The sequence below is a fragment of the Rattus norvegicus genome, chromosome 10, assembly GCF_021556685.1.
Source record: "Rattus norvegicus strain SHRSP/BbbUtx chromosome 10, alternate assembly SHRSP_T2T, whole genome shotgun sequence".
In the NCBI taxonomy this organism is placed as follows: domain Eukaryota; kingdom Metazoa; phylum Chordata; class Mammalia; order Rodentia; family Muridae; genus Rattus; species Rattus norvegicus.
In genome coordinates, this window is record NC_141543.1 from 56,648,385 (window position 1) to 56,665,926 (window position 17,542).

Genomic DNA, 17,542 nt, shown 5'->3' on the forward strand with positions numbered 1-17,542 from the left:
TGAGTCATGGCACACCCAGTACCTTTCACTCACTAGCCATCCCCCATTCCTCTGGTAACCACTGTCATTGCCCCTGCTTCTGTGAGATCAACTTGAGCCTCCACATGTGGCATCTGTCTTCCAGTGACTGACTTATCTCATTTCACATCCTCCTCCAGCTCCATGCATGCCATCCTGCCAGTGACAGAAGATCATTCTTCTTTATATAGCTGTCACTGTTGACCACAATTGACTAGATGTCACCTCGGAGCCAGATCAAAGGCATTCCTGATGGAGGCTTAATTTCATATTCCTTTGCAACTCCACGTCTGTTTCAGCTGCTAGGGAGGTGGGTGGCCTGTGAGGAGTGGGGTGTGTGTGTGTGTGTGTGTGTGTGTGTGTGTGTGTGGAAAGCTGAAGGGAGCAGAGATGCCCAAAGTAACATGGAAGAGGAGCCCCCTGCTGGGGTGTCCCAGCCATTTGGATGATCTTGAAGTTGCTACCCAACTTACCTGTTGTGGGGCTGTGCCATTGGAAAGGATGTCTAGCAGGTCAGAGGAGGACAGGAAGTAAAAGCGAGGGAAGGCGAGTCTCTTGGTGTCTAGGTACTCTGCAAGGGCTTTCTCACACAGGCACAACCTGAGAGCACAGAGCACAGGTTCTTACAGTTTAGTATGCTTATTCCCAGGCTGCACGTGCATTACCTAAATGCAAATAAAGTCAGCCCTTAGCGTCTGGAAATTCCTCTTCTGAGGGTCCAACCACCTTCAGGTTGAAAATTGAAAATGCTCAGAAAATCTCTTCACGTGTTTTTTTTCTTTTTAATGCATCCAAACATTTTTAGTTCTTAATCCCTAAACAATACAACATAGCCATTACAAAGCATTTATATTGCGCTAGGTATTATAAATAGACCAGAGGGCGGTACAACCCATGGGAGGGCTATACAGGTTATATACAATTATATTTTGCATAAGGAACTTGCCCAGACTTCTGAATATCTGCAGGCTGTCTTGGAAGCAATGCTGAGTGGAAACTGAAGGACAACTATGTTTGCGATATGTAAGATATAAACAAACAGAAGAATAAAGAATACCTAGGGATATTCGCAAATGCACACATCTGTTGACACATATATCAACTCCCGTAAGGATACCACGCCCTGTGTTGCCCAAACCTGTAGGCAAAGCAAGGGCCAAGCATGCTGTCATTGGCAGGCAGATAATAAAGGTCAGAGACAGAAAAGGAAAGTTTGTTTCCTCCTCACAGCAGGGGCAGTGAGCGGACCCACCTGCTCTGAATATCTTCCAGTTTTTCATAGAGACCTGACTTATTTGTGGCTTCGACCACATTTGGGGTTTTCTGAGCATCATACACCAGCTCTCTGAAGTCAGAGTCAATGCTTTCAAATCTCTTAGCGTCCTACAAATGAAACACACAGAAAATAATAATACTTGTCTCACATTGACCCTTGCAGTCATCTGGAGGCAGAAACCAGTCCAATCCCAAGAAGAGACCCGGGTGAGGAAAGCAGCATTTGGACATGGTCATCTTGGAACCCTTTCTTTTGTTTATTCAGGTGATCTGCTAGTGTGTACTAGAAGCTAAAGTATTTTAAAAGAAACTTTTAAATTATTTAATTCCTTTCAAGAGTACGGGTGATGTTAGGGTGGAGGAAGAAGGGTATACACAAAGAGGAAGGTAAAATAAGAGTATTTAGGGATATCTTAAAGAGTCATAGGAATCATACTTTAACTCTCTACTCTTAAATATCAATAACACATTTAAGTCTGTATATAAATATACATATAGAGTTTAAATGAAAATTTCCCATATGGGCTGACACTGCTCTCCTCAGGAGTTATAGACTATCTGACAAATTCTCAATACCAGCCATGAGAAGCCCTCTTTTGCATTGGTCAGGATTGTCCAAGAGACTCCCAAAATATTACAGTCCTTGCTGATGCCCCAGATTTCCCCCTTCCCCTGTCAGAGGTAGAAGGTAAGTCCCTATTGCTAGAGATATCATGAACTTCAGATACAGGGCCCTAAAATGACCTGAAAGCCACCTCCCTGAGGACTAGCCTTCACGATACCAGAAGGTGGCACTCAAGTTCCCAAGGGAGGAAAGAAACCAACAGTCCTCTCAAGCTATGACACCCATGAGACACAACATCAAGCAGCATGGCACCGCAATCCTAAGGGTACGGCAGTGACGCTTATACCTAGGCAGTAACCAGAAGCTCCTTAATTGGACTTAAGACCCATTCAATAAGAAGGAAATCATGCCTGGTACTAGGAACCTAGCCAAAGAACTACTCAGGGCTAGTAAAGTCATGGATCACAGAGGAGAGCCTACAACTGCCCGCCACATTACTAAAACGATATAATCCACCACTACATCCTAAATACTTATCATTATACTGCTGATAAGTGTAGTTCTCACCCACAATCAAGGGAACTTCTCTTTGCAGACAATTATAGAAAAACCACAACTGATCAAAGGCAGCCTGCGGAGCCCAAGTCCAGCGGATATGTCTTCCTCACAATGCCTGAGTCGAAAGCCCCGCAATTATTGTGACAGAGGAGGGTGAAAAAAGCCAGAGAACAGGGAGTTTGCTTTGAGGTTTCAAAATAAAATTAAGATGTGACAATAATAAATCTATCACATTAGCCTAACACCATGTTTTTAATCTAAAGTGTATTAAAAATAAAACCCAAACTGCTACATTGAAAACCCAAATAGCATCCTTTTGCTTTCCTTTCAACCTCCAAATTGCAGGACTGCTTAACTTAATGGACCTCATCAGTGTTCCCACGTGGGTTTCTGCCTTTGATTTTTGCTCTGACAGGCTGTGGAACATTATAGCTCATGTGTGCTTATGGAAGAGCAGAGGTCAAAACGTCAAATAGCACACAGGATCACTAAGGTAGTGTGTACCTTGTAGACCCCTAACAAAGTCTCAGGGACTCTCCACTCTTATTCTAACTGTCCAATAAGCTCTTCCTAAGTCAAGTGGGCAGCAGATTGGATGGTTTTTCTAGATCTATAGAAATCTTTGCATGACCAAAGTTTTTTTCTCAATGGTATCACTATGCTGTCAAAATTATTTACTGTTATCAGTTCCATGGTGCTAAAACTATGAAGAAGTTAATATAAATATATTATATATTATAAAATTTTATATTTATCATATATTAGAAGGTAATATGTAAATATATTATGTATAAATATTAATTATATAATATATATAAAGCATTTTGGCCTAAATGTGGCACCTAGTAAGAATAGATGGCATTATTGCAAACAGCAAACATAATGGTATATGCTGTGTGCATTGTTTTAATAGACTTTTTGAAAGAGGTACCATTATCTGTCCAATTTACACATGAGAAACCAAGGCATGAAGACATTCAGTAACTTCCACAATGTGGGAGAGTTAATGCTGAAGTCTAGGTCTACTGTCTTACCTGTAAGCCACAGCCATTGCCCAAGGAGATCAAGAGACAAGGGACATGGGTAAAGTACATTATAGTCCCCTCTCCATGACGTGTTTTGCTTTGACTGAGAATAAAAAGGTATCAAGGTGACAGGGGGTATGGAAAATACCTGGCGTAAATGTTCAAATGAAAAGAGCCAGTCAGAAAACTCTAATTATTCCTGAAGCAATTATGTAAAAACTATGTGTGTACATGCAGAAATGTTGGGAAATAGACATAATGGATGAAAATACTTACTAGTTAGGGTGTAATGCGACTAATTCCTTTCTTTATGTTTTTAATAGGAGGGAAATGCAGGCATTTACAGGCTGTGTGCACAAACCTGTGGCACTATCCAGAGACCCAGTTCTTTAATGTTTTTCATAAAGGGTTCTCACAATCCTCTTAAACTCTCTCACAAAGTCTGTGCCTATGTCCTTGCCCTTTCTAATTAAGCCTATTCTTCGTCAGGTGCTGGTGTTTAGGATAAATAAAGTCTGGAATTGGCTTCATTACAAGCACCCTACAGAATTGTTCCCTGTTAGTTTCCATTGTGAATGTCACCCTTTAAGCCACCTTATTGCACTAGTCTGTGTCAATAGATGTGATGGAGAATGGCAGTGTTGGGTGGCATCATGTGCTTTAAGTTCTTAATAAGGCCGGGACAACTGGTGACATTTTAGAATCAAACTAATTTGTCAGCAAAGAACTAGCTGTACTGAATGGATACAGAAGTCTAGGGCAAAAAGGGAGGAATTAGAGTTCTCTGAGATAGAGGTGGATAATGACACATTAATTAGGGCTAATGAGAAGGGGAAGGTAATGATGGCCGCATATATTTTAGGGAAATCTGTTGTTAGTCTTGAGCAGAGAGCTGGTATCTGGCATGGTTGTGCCAATTAAAGGTTTGCAGCATGGTTCATTGGCTGGGGAGGATGATCTTGAACTTCCTGAGAACAAGATTCAATTTCTTTGACTACTTGTCTTATAAGCCCTATATGCATTGACCCATAAAGAGTCATTCCCAAGCCACAGCTGCTAGTCTTCTATCTCATTTCTTATGAGTACTTGAGAGAGAGAGACAGAGAGAGAGAGAGAGAGAGAGAGAGAGAGAGAGAGAGAGAACGAACACAAACTAAATCACTCCTTTCTCTTCCTCATGTAAAGGCAACTTGTTGCTAACATATTACCATTTTTCTTTTTTTGCTGGTGGGCCAGATTAGTGTTTGTAGGAGGTACCATGAAGTGCAGAGAAAGGAACCCTGACATTATTGGGATGGCCTTCCATTGACATGGACCAGAGACTAGGTAGCATAGGATTCCCTGATTATTACCTGGGGTAGCTGAGCACGGATGTCTTCCGAGCCAATGAATATGCTCTCCAGGTGAGACCAGGTACGCTGCACCTCAAACCAGATAGAGATGACCGAGTCAGCCGTGGACAGCTTCTTCTGCCAGCTTGACACTTCTTCCAGGAAGAAAGCAACATACTTGGACATCATCAGGTTCTGAAGTTGCACCTGATTGTCCTCCAGGACCTCAATGAGGTCCTCATCTGACTGCAGCAAGGGTATGTGGGTTCGCGCATGGGTCTCATACTGGAACTCCATGCTGGCCCAGGTAGTCTGCAATTCCTTTAAGGTCTTCTCCATACTCATCTCTTTGACTGCTCTGTCCACAATGTCCCGGACCTCATCCTCAAAGTGGTGGAGCTGAAGCTGCAGGAGGTGAGCTAGGGTGGTGTCCCGATCCATGGTGAAATTCACCCCTGTGGCCTGCATCAGTTGCCTCCAGTGCCGTTCCCGGATGGCAGGATTCTGCAGCTCAGCCACGGCCCTCAGGGAGGTCAGAGTGTTCAGTACTGTGCTTTCCAGGCCTGTGAATGCATCCCAGGTTCTGAACTCCTTATCTAGGTTGCGGATTTGCCGGGCGAACTGCTTGCACTCTGAGTCCATGGCTTCCACACTGATATTCCTCCAGCTGGTGGCCTCCCAGGCTTGGATACTGGAAGTCACCATTCCAATGGTGTCCCAGAGTTCCTTTAGCTGACAGGCCTCCTTTCTGCACTGCCTCAGCTGCTTGTAGTCAGGAACATTGACTTCAAACAAATCAGCTGACTTGGAGATGGTTGCCATGGTCGATTCCATGTGCTGGATCTCCATGTGCCAGACATCTAGCATTTGATGTGGATTGATACTATCAAACCTAGAAAGCACAACACATTCCCTTGGTAAACATAGCACACGGGGCTTAACTCCTAGAATCACTAAGGTAGCATCTGCTGAAATGTTTAGTACCCACAGCAGAGCAAAGGCTCCTTACATGAATTCTCATCCCAGACTGAATGGAGTTGGGTAATCACTAAAGGAAGAACTATTCAAGAACATCAGAGAAAATGCAGGGTAGGGTAGCACATGTCTCTAGTTCTTACCTTTCGAAGAGTGAGGCAGGAAGATCTTGAGCTTGGGATCAGTGTGGGCTTTATAGTGAAAACCTCTCAAAAGCCAAACACAATTATAAAAGAGCAATGACCTGCTTAGATCTTTTACCAAATCCAAGAAGATAAAAATAGACCTGTCATCTTGTACTTCTTCAAACTTAACCTCAGGGTCCCTATCCAGGCCCTCATTAGACTGGTCTGCTTTTGTCTGCTACAGGGTCAGTGCTCTCAGTCGTGCCTGTTTGTTAGGACTTTCTAGAAGCTGCAAGTTTCCTGTGCACAAACATCTCCCAGATCACTTAAAGCAGTGTCCTTACTAGGGTTACTATTGTTCTAATGAAACACCATGACCAAAGCAAGTTGAGAAGGAGAGTTATATTAGATTATACTGTCAGATCACAGTCCATCACGGAAGGAAGTCAGGACAGGAAATGAAGTAAGACTGGAACTAGGAAGCAGGAGCTGATACAGAGGCTATAGTAGGGCGCTGCTTATTGAATTGCTCCTCCTGGTTTGCTCAGCCTGCATTTTTATAAAACCCAGGAGCAAAAATCCCAGCGGTAACATCACTCACAATGGGCTGATCCCTCCTCCATCAACCACTAATTAAGAAAATGCTCTACAGGCTTGCTTGCCTACAGCTCATCTTACAGGGCCATTTTTCTCAACTGAGGTCCCCTCCTCTCTGATGATGATAGCTTGTGTTAAATTGACATAAATCACAGCACAACTGAACCCTTATCAACTTGAAACACAAACACATCTCTGTTAAGCCACAACCTTTCCTTTGATGTTTATCCCCAAGACCATACAAAAGACATCACAATATAAAACATCTTACAAAATTAAAATGTCCCACATTGTTAAAAATTCCAACTTTAAAAGTTGCCTCCTAACCCCCTACCCCCAGCAACTGCAGATTTCCATTCATTCTCCTGGCCCTCTGGGTCTCTTTCTTGTCTCTCTCCACACCAGATCCTGCCTGCCATGTCCCTCCCTCCACCTCCCCTTCAAGTTACTCCCCTCCCTCTGCCTCCTATGGCTATTTTGTTTCATGTTCTAAGTGTGATTCAAGCACCCTCACTTGGACCTTCCTTCTTGTTTAACTTCTTTGGGTCAGTGGGGTTTAGCATAGGTATTCTATACTTTATGGTTAATATCCACTTATCATTGAGTACATATCATGCATATCCTTTTGGGTCTGGGTTACCTCACTCAGAATAGTATTTTCTAGTTCTATCCATTTGTCTGCACACTTTTATGATGTCCTTGTTTTAAATAGCTGAATAATATTCCACTGGACTTCCTATTCTCAAGGAAGTCCCAGAGACCTGGGATAGGGAAGACTCCCAGGAGTCAGTGCATGTGACTTAAGCCAAGATATCAAACAGTGGGAACATGGAACTTGAAGAGGCCATTTCCTGTAGCCAGGCAGGGCTCCAGTGGGAGGATAAGAAACAAACCCACTCACAAAATCTTTCACCCCAAATTTGTCCTGTCTAAAGGAAATGCAGGGGCAAAGAAGGAGCAGTGACTGAAGGAATGGCCATCCAGTAACTGGCCCACTTTGAAGCCTATCCCACGGATAAGCCCCAGTTCCTGACATTATTAATAATACTCTGTTATCCTTGCAGGCAGGAGCCTAGCATAACTGTCCTCTGAGAGGCTCTACCCAGCAGCAGCCTGAAACAAATGCAGATACCCACAGCCAAATACTGGACTGAGGTTGGGGACTCTTATGAAAGAGTTGGGAGAAGGATTGAGTGTCCTGAAGGGGATGAGAACCCCACAGGAAGACCAACAGAGTCAACTAACCTGAACTCCTGGGAGCTCTCAGAAACTATGAGCCACCAACCAGAGAGCATACATGGGCTGGACCAAGGCCACCGGCACTTAGTTAGCAGATGTGCTGCTCGGTCTCCATGGCTGCCCTGTCTGGCCTCAGTAGGAGAGGATGAGACTAATATGGCAAAGACTTGATGTTCTAGGGTGGGGAGATATCTGGGTGGGGGGGAATCTACCCTCTCAGAGAAGAAGGGGACAGGAAATAGCGTCTGAAAAGAGCAACAAACAGTTGCCTCTTTTAAAGTATTTAGTCTTCTTTAAAATGCAGTCTCTGTAAAACTCTAAACCCCCTTTTTTTTGAAGTTCAAGGTCTCTTAACTGTGGGCTCCTGTAAGACTGAAAATTAATGAACTACTTTCTTACTTCAAGAGGGAATAACCCCAGCATGTTCTCAATCCAACCTTCACACCTTCAACACCAGCACCACCTGAGTGAATTTTACCAAGTTCAGCTGCCAGCATGAGGTGTGACCTTGGCTGCCTCTGGAACACAGCTTCTGTGTCCTAATCCAGAGGAAACACTTCCCAGAAGATTTCACCTCAGTGATGACAGTCTCTTGTCAATCATATATGATTCTTCAGTCCCAGTGGACCAGCATCCATTGTTCCAGCAAAATAAAGGTTTCACTTTAGTGGTTCTGGTCTCTTGTCAACCACAGCTCATCCTTCAGCTCCAGCTGACCAGATACCACAGTTCCTCACCCAAAAGGCCCAGGAGAGTGATCACTTGCCTTTGGAACTTCACAAGCCAGGCCTCTGTTGTCTGCACTGCTCTCAACATTCTTATCTTCTAGCTCCTACAGAGCAGCCAATACTCAATGGCTTTTCTGACCCAAAGTTCTAAAGTCTGTCCAAAATCCCCTTAAAAATACCATGGTCAGGCCTGTTGCAGCAACACTCCACTCTTCTGGTGCTGATTTCAGTCTTAGGGTTGCTATTGCTTTGATGAAACACCATGGCCAATCACAAGCTGTGGAGGAACGGGTTCCTTTGGCTATGCTTCCACATTGTCATCCACCACTGAAGTAAGCCAGACAAAACCTCAAGCAAGGTTTGAACCTGGAGGCAGAAATGATGCAGAGGCCATGGGGGAGTGCTGCTTACTGCTTTGCTCACCATGGCTTGCTCAGCTTGCTTTCTTATATAACCCAGAAGCAATAGCCCACAGACAGTACCACTCACAATGGGCTGAGCCCTCCCCTATCAATCACTAATTAAGAAAATGCTCTACAGATTTGCCTACAACCAGATCTTACGGAGACATTTTCTCAATTGAGATTTCCTCCTCTTAGATGACTATACCTTTGCCAAGTTGATATAAATCTAGTACGGTCAGACTCATCACAGGGTCCAGGACATAGCAGTGTTCAATCTTGCTGCAGTGACTCTGGTGTGCTAAGGCAATGTTCACGTCCACAGAAAAGCTCCTACCTATAGCTCGTATCGGCACCAGCATCAGCACCAGCATCTATGTTAGATCTCACCAGCATCAGCAGTGGTATTTGACTTTAATAGGAACCACTGTCATTAACAATAAAACTGAGTTTAAAGCCCTAAATAATTTGTCCTTTTTTTTCACTGCCTCAATCTCAGCTTCAGGTTTTCCCAAGCCCTTCTCCTTAGCTACCCCAATCTCCCCCATTCTCTGGCCTGGTACCTCCTGGCAGCCTCTAATTCTGCACTTGACTTCCTTAAGCGTAATACCTAGCTTTATTTCCTTACTTCACTTTTGTCCCTTTCTGCTGATTGCTGAAAGCACATACTCAGTTGGAAATGGCTCCTGATCCTTGAGTGTCAACCCTTTGCACTTCTGCCCCGCAAGGCATGCTTCAGGGCATAACCCTTCCTCAACAGAAAAGCTTCCTGTGTAGAGGAGCTCACAGAGCAGACATGCAGTCCGGAGCATGGAGGACCTGAGTTTCAAAGGGCCTCAGCGTTTCCTTTTCTCATCTCCTGTTATCTTTCTTCTCCACTCCCAAGCTTAGGCTCTGTTCTGTGTGTTTAGGTAGATATTTGGGGTCCATGACTTAATAGAGAATGAATACCTTCTTCCACACTCTGGACAGGGCCATAGAGGCTACTCAGGGAAATGATTAATGGATACAAGAGAATAGAGAACTGGCTGTTTCCTGCTATTACTGCATATGAGTGTTTACTGACAGGATATGGAAGGGTGAAATGGGGAATAGGTTGACATGGGGACTCTATTTCATGAACTGTTCCTTCTTCCAGTTATCCAGAAATATTTGCCAGTTGGAAAGGCAGCCTAATTAAAGCCGTTGACCTGAACTACTGCTTACTCACTACAGTAGTGAGGAGTACAGTAATAAAACACACACACACACACACACACACACACACACACACACACACACACACACACTTACCATTACATTAGTGCCAGCTTAGCCAGGACACACATTCTGCCTGCTGCCCATCTGCTCCTTCTGAATCAGTTTTGGCTTGTGGGCTATGGCTACCATGAGGTGTGGCTGAATGCTATGCACAGATCAGGGCCAACCTTTTGCATAGAACTTTGGGGGTAGTTTTCAGAGGTGGAAACAGTATTCTTTCTTAGTTTTCCCTGACTTCTCTACAACAAGCAGTAGATAAGGGACTAAATGGAAAAACATAGAATTGTCTTTGTGACAAGTGTTTCAGCAAGAACAATCACCAAGACACAAAGAGTTCTGCTTTTCTTTCTTTCAGAAATGGACTGTTGATATATGTCAACTCTACTTTCTCAGGAGTCTACAGTAAACTTAGAGTGTGAATTTGACTATTTGGTGTGAGAATAAGATTTATTAAATGAAAGAACATAAACCCCAATTAATTTATTATGGTGCACAATAGAGGAAGAAGTTACTAGACAAGATGTGAGTTGGGGGCATTTGCAGGACACAGAAGGTCATAATGTGCTACTCTCTTCCCACATCACAGAAACAGCCAGAAACCAACAATGGTTATTTAACTGTGTTTTTGGCATGATTTTGTTTGTTGTTTAAACAAAATTTGTGGAAGATCTTTTCCTATATTTGCTCATACAAGTACATCACTTTTGAGTAAGCTTAGAAGGAATCTCTGCATATAAGAACCAGTAGTAATATCAAACATTTAGAATAAATTAGGCATGGTAGCACATGCCTATAATCCCACCACTCAGGAGGCTGAGGCAGGAAGATGGCAAGGTCCACACTGTACTATATAATGAGACTCTATCTCAAAAAACATTCCTTTATAACAACTTAAGATAGCCATAAACCTTACCCATGTGCCAACAATGAAGCATTTTTCAATCTAGAGAAAGAAATGAATTTAAGGACAATAAACTCAGAGAGAGGAAGGGCAGAGTGGGTCTTTGAAACTGAAGTAAAGATGTAACGAGTATCTTAAACTGATGGAGAAACTTCTGCATAAATAAAAGTACAATCATGTATTGGAAATATGTTGCTCAAATATGAGTCCATAAAGAGGAGGGTCTGTTCTGACTCTTGGGAAGCTAGCCACAGCCGAAAAATGCTGACTACAGAGAGCATGGCGTCTTTATGCAGGATGAAGAATGGTGTATACTGCATAATACTCTACCAGCACACAAACTGGGTGTGTCCACCTTGAACTGTGATCTCCAGTCCTGCACACTCTGCGCTGGCCCATCTCAGGACCAATATCTACCCATTTGTCCAATCTAAAAGATGAAGTATCCCATATTTCCCCCCTGTTCCTGTTGATTACCCAGTTTCTCAAGTCCAGTTTGGACACTGCTTCAGTTCAGGCCTTAGCACTTTGACTCATGGCTGTTATAATGTCTCACCTGAGACCTGGTCTTCAGTTTGTCCTGCTCTGTGTGAAAGTGGGAGTTATATTACAGAAAAATTTCTAGTATCTTATGCTTTAATGTATGTCTTTTATTCTACAGTGGCAAAAAGGCAGTACTCATGGAGTAGCACTAGAATTTTGAATGTGCATTTTATTTTCCTTTAAGGCTAGAAATAGGCTTGAAGTTCAATCCTCTGTCACGATGCTAGAGAGCAGGTACCAGAAAACCAGACATGTAATCGTGAAGGGCAGAACTGACCTTTTGGCCGTACTATGCTCTTAGCTGTGGTGTTTGGTAGGTCAGGTATGTCGAATATCGTCACAACAAAGCCCACTGTGCAGCTAAAAGGCTGTGCTTCCACATGCTGACTCTTCAGACTGGGTCATCTGGACCTCTCTGTCTACCCTCATGTCCCAACTCCTGCATTTCAGATGTGCTCAGTCTGAGCCTTATACTTTCAGCCATTGTGCCTTCTTGTCCATGTATTCTTTCTATAGAACATCAACGCTATCCATCTTGATTATTAATCCCAAGTGGAATTTACTTGCCGTTGAATCAATAAACACCCAGGATGTGTGAGCAGTTTCAGTTAAGGATGGTAGCAAGAACATGTCTCATTTCTTGTTTTTGAAATTATCCCTAAGGCTATAATTTGTTGATGTCAGGGGACGTATGTTTCTGAAAAATTCTAGTGCTTTTACTCTTAGCTAACTCCACTGTTGAGGCCAACTCTCATGTGCTCTATGGAAGCCTAAATCACACAAGCAAGTCAGGTTAACTGGTAAGTCAGGCAAGCTAAACCAATAATGTATCTTTGTGTTAGCATTTTGCTATGTCTCTGGTACTAATTTAACAACCAATATGGCTCTTTTCTCTAGTGCTGGAAATGACAATAGGTATTTTGCAAGCAGAATCCATGGCCTCTTCTTCCCTAATGCTCCTGTGTCAGGCCATTAGGACACTTTATTCTGTCTTGTTGCTGCTGTGCACAGCTTCTAATGGAGGGCATCCTCGGGTCAGATTTGCCAGCTCTTCACAGAACCTGGAGGCCAGTTGAAAGCTCTACCAGTCTCTCTGTGAGTTGTTACTCATAGGATAGACTTCTAGGCTATGAAAAGACCTTGTGTTACCTTGGCCTTGAAAAGGTAGGGAGAGTACTTACCATGGTGGCACCATTCTTTACAGTCAGGAAACATGTACTGAAGGGCAAAGACTGACAGAAGCAGGGAACATTGATTTCAGTGCAATTTGTCATAGATTGAAAAGGCAGTGAAGGGTCCTTGAATTTAAATATGACAGTTTAGTCAATTATTGTAAAGAGTGGAAACTCAGCTAGGAAATGCTGAGCTGTCTTAGAAGAACTAAAGGAAGAAGAAACATTTGACTTGGGCACGAAGAGGGAATCTAAATTTCAGAAGCCCAACTTTGTGCAGCACCTGTCAGATGGCAAGGGCCTAATGAGACACTCATTTTCTTCTTCTTCTCAAAGACAAGAACATTAGAATCTGAGCATAGCCCACTACAGGGACAGAAACATGTATTGTCAGAGAATGCAGCAGGCTCTGGAGATCTACAAAGAATCAAGATGTATAGGGACAAGAGCACAGTTGGCTACGCATTTTACACACTCACACGCACCAAAGGAAGAAACAAAACAAAACATCACAGGAGTTGATGCCTGCTAAGCTTCCCTTTGGCAAGAGCCCCAAGATTCTGGAAGAGAAATACATCAAAATTTCAGCAGCATTTGGTTTCTCCAACTATTGCGAGAGTTCTTTTGGAAAGCATTCTCTTCCAAAGATTCATCTGCATGTGAAATTAACAGATGTGAATTTAGAAAGCCAGCTAAGATAACACCATCATGGCAGGCAACAGGAAGGAGTGCTGAAAAGGAGGAAAATCACAGACAGAAAGAAAATAAAATAGCCCAGCAGCTGAACAATACACACATGCTACCTACGCATGAGCGATGACTACCACCATTCTGATGAACCCACAAAAGGACACCATAATTGGTTCCTGTCAACCAGTCACTGACTGTGAAGAGATATTTCTGTAAGCATCTATGGATTAATTTGAAGGATTTTTAAGTAGACAGTTGACACAAAGGCTTGTATATGGCTTCCATTGACAGGATAGTGATGAACACTGACCTCTTGCAAATCTCCCCCCACCCCACCCATTTGTGTTGCCGGCTTGCATCTGAGTTCAATTTAGAACTTTTAATGTATACACAAAGGAAGGCCCAAAAGATATGCCTTGCACTGTGAAAGAATGGTCACCTGATGTGTTCCACAAACACTCTTAGCAACAAACCTTTCTCTTTTTTTCTCATTGCAATCATTTTTCTTTTTTATTAAATAGTTTATGTGTTTACATCTCAAATGTTATCCCCTTTCCCAGCTCCTATTCTCCCATTTTCCCTCCCCATACTTCTATGAGGATGCTCTCCCTCCTACTCCCTACTTTCAACTCAACACCCTAGCATTCATCTACACTGGGGAAACGAGCCTTCACAGGACCAATGGCTTCTCCTCCTCTTGATGCCTCTGCTACATATGCTGCTGAGGCAATGGGTCCCTCCATGTGTACTCTTTGGTTGGTGGTTTAGTGCATGGGAGTTCTGGGTGGCTGATATTGTTGCTATTCCCATGGGGTTGCAAACCCCTTCAGCTCCTTCAGTCCTTTCTAACTCCTCCACTGGAGCTCCCATGCAGAGTCTGATGGTTAGCTGCAAGCATCCTCATCTGCATCAGTAAGGATCTGAGAGCAGAGCTCTCTCAGAGGACATTGATATCAGGCTCCTGTCAGCAAGTACTTCTTGGTATTCACAACAGTGATTTGGTTTGGTGGCTTCCTATGGGAAGGATCACAAGAGGAGGCAGTCTGTGAATGGCCTTTCCTTCAGTCTCTGCTCCTATCTTTGTCCCTGTATTTCCTCCCATGAGCCTTTGGTTCCCCCTTCTAAGAAGAACTGACATATCCGCACTTTGGTTGTACTTCTTGAGCTTCATATGTTTTGTGAATTGTATCTTGGGTATTCCGAGCTTTGGGGCTAATATCCACTTATCAGTGAATGCATATCATGTGTGTTCTTTTGTGACTGGGTTACTTGGGTTTCTAGTTCCATCCATTTGCCTAAGAATTTGATGAAGTCATTGCTTTAATAGCAGAGTAGTACTCCATTGTATAAATGTACCACATTTTTTATATCCATTCCACTGATGAAGGACATCTGGGTTTTTTCTAGCTTCTGGCTATTACATAAGGCTTCTATGAACATAGTGGAGCATGTGTCCTTGTTATATGTTGGAGCATCTTTTGGGTGTATGCCCAGAAGTGGTATAGCTGGGTCCTCAAGTAGCACTGTGTCTAATTTTCTGGGGAACCATTAGACTGATTTCAAGAGTCATTGTATGAGATTGCAATCCTACCAGCAATGGAGGAGTGTTCCTCTTTCTCCACAACCTCACCAGCATCTGCTGTCGCCGGAGTTTTTGATCTTAGCCCTTCTGACTGGTGTGAGGTAGAATCTCAGGGTTGTTTTGATTTGCATTTCCCTGATGACCGAGGATGTTGAACATTTTTTTAGGTGCTTCTTGGACATTCGATATTTCTCAGTTGATAATCTTTCTGTTTAGCTCTGTGCCCAATTTTTAAATAGGATTATTTGGTTCTCTGAAGTCTAACTTCTGCAGTTCTTTGTATACATTGGATAGTAGCCTTCTATGGGATGTAGGATTGGTAAAGACATTTTCCCAATTTGTTGGTTGCCATTTTGTTGAATTGACAGTGTCCTTTGCCTTACAGAAGCTTTGCAATTTTACGAGGTCCCATTTGTCAATTTTTGATCTTAGAGCATAAGCTATTGGCATTCTGTTCAGGAAATTTCCCCTGTGTCCATGTGGTTGAGGCTCTACCCCAATTTCTGTTCTATTAGTTTGAGTGTATCTGGTTTGATGTAGAGGTCCTTGATCTACTTGGACTAGAGCTTTGTACAAGGAGATAAGAATGGACCAATTGACCGGGAGGCCCAAACCCGTGGATCCCAGCCCACAGCAGCTCTCTGCTCCAAAACCCCGTGGGAGAGAGACCTCAACGCCTGGTCAGGTGGGCACTCCTGAGGCTGCAGAGCGGAAGAGACAACCAACACTGCCCACCCCTGCCCACATCCCTGGCGCAAGAGGAAACTGTATACGGCCTCTGGGTTCCTGTGGGGGAGGGCCCAGGAGCGGCAGGACCCCTGCACCTGAGACACCACCGGAACCTGAAGGGACAGACCGGATGAACAGTTCTCTGCACCCAAATCCCGTGGGAGGGAGAGCTAAACCTACAGAGAGGCAGACACGCCTGGGAAACCAGAAGAGACTGCACTCTGCACACATCTCTGACGCCAGAGGAAAACACCAAACGCCATCTGGAACCCTGGTGCACGGAGGCTCCTGGAAAGGGTGGTGCAGATCTTCCTGGTTGCTGCCGCCGCTCAGAGCTCATAGGCAGCACCCCACGAGCAAGCTTGAGCCTCAGGATCACAGGTAAGACCAACTTTTCTGCTGCAAGTGACCTGCCTGGTGAACACCAGACACAGGCCCACAGGAACAGCTGAAGGCCTGTAGATAGGAAAAACTACACGCCCGAAAGCAAAACACTCTGTCCCCATAACTGGCTGAAAGAAAACAGGAAAACAGGTCTACAGCACTCCTGACACACAGGCTTATAGGACAGTCTAGCCACTGTCAGAAATAGCAGAACAAAGTAACACTAGAGATAATCTGATGGCGAGAGGCAAGCGCAGGAACCCAAGCAACAGAAACCAAGACTACATGGCATCATCGGAGCCCAATTCTCCCACCAAAGCAAACACAGAATAGCCAAACACACCAGAAAAGCGAGATCTAGTTTCAAAATCATATTTGATCATGATGCTGGAGGACTTCAAGAAAGACGTGAAGAACTCCCTTAGAGAACAAGTAGAAGCCTACAGAGAGGAATCGCAAAAATCCCTGAAAGAATTCCAGGAAATCATAAATAAACAAGTAGAAGCCCATAGAGAGGAGTCACAAAAATCCCTGAAAGAATTCCAGGAAATCATAAATAAACAAGTAGAAGCCCATAGAGAGGAATCACAAAAATCCCTGAAAGAATTCCTGGAAAACACAATCAAACAGTTGAAGGAATTAAAAATGGAAATAGAAGCAAACAAGAAAGAACACATGGAAACAACCCTGGATATAGAAAACCAAAGGAAGAGACAAGGAGCTGTAGATATGAGCTTCACCAACAGAATACAAGAGATGGAAGAGAGAATCTCAGGAGCAGAAGATTCCAGAGAAATCATTGACTCAACTGTCAAAGATAATGTAAAGCGGAAAAAGCTACTGGTCCAAAACATACAGGAAATCCAGGACTCAATGAGAAGATCAAACCTAAGGATAATAGGTATTGAAGAGAGTGAAGACTCCCAGCTCAAAGGACCAGTAAATATCTTCAACAAAATCATAGAAGAAAACTTCCCTAACCTAAAGAAAGAGATACCTATAGGCATACAAGAAGCCTACAGAACTCCAAATAGATTGGACCAGAAAAGAAACTCCTCCCGTCACATAATAGTCAAAACACCAAACGCACAAAATAAAGAAAGAATATTAAAAGCATTAAGGGAAAAAGGTCAAGTAACATATAAAGGCAGACCTATCAGAATCACACCAGACTTTTCGCCAGAAACTATGAAAGCCAGAAGATCCTGGACAGATGTCATACAGACCCTAAGAGAACACAAATGCCAGCCCAGGTTACTGTATCCTGCAAAACTCTCAATTAACATAGATGGAGAAACCAAGATATTCCATGACAAAACCAAATTTACACAATATCTTTCTACAAATCCAGCACTACAAAGGATAATAAATGGTAAAGCCCAACATAAGGAGGCAAGCTAACCCTAGAAGAAGCAAGAAACTAATCGTCTGGGCAACAAAACAA

At 43.4% G+C, this 17,542-nt stretch overlaps 1 protein-coding gene across 1 annotated transcript in view; it reads right to left on the minus strand.

The window, feature by feature from the left end:
• Nucleotides 1–17,542, minus strand: part of Dnah9 (dynein, axonemal, heavy chain 9) — a 353,020-nt gene that overhangs the window by 237,938 nt on the left and 97,540 nt on the right. Inside the window, 3 exon segments of the mRNA NM_001427097.1 lie at nt 492–618; nt 1,271–1,401; nt 4,794–5,664. Coding sequence (NP_001414026.1) covers nt 492–618; nt 1,271–1,401; nt 4,794–5,664 — 1,129 coding nt within the window.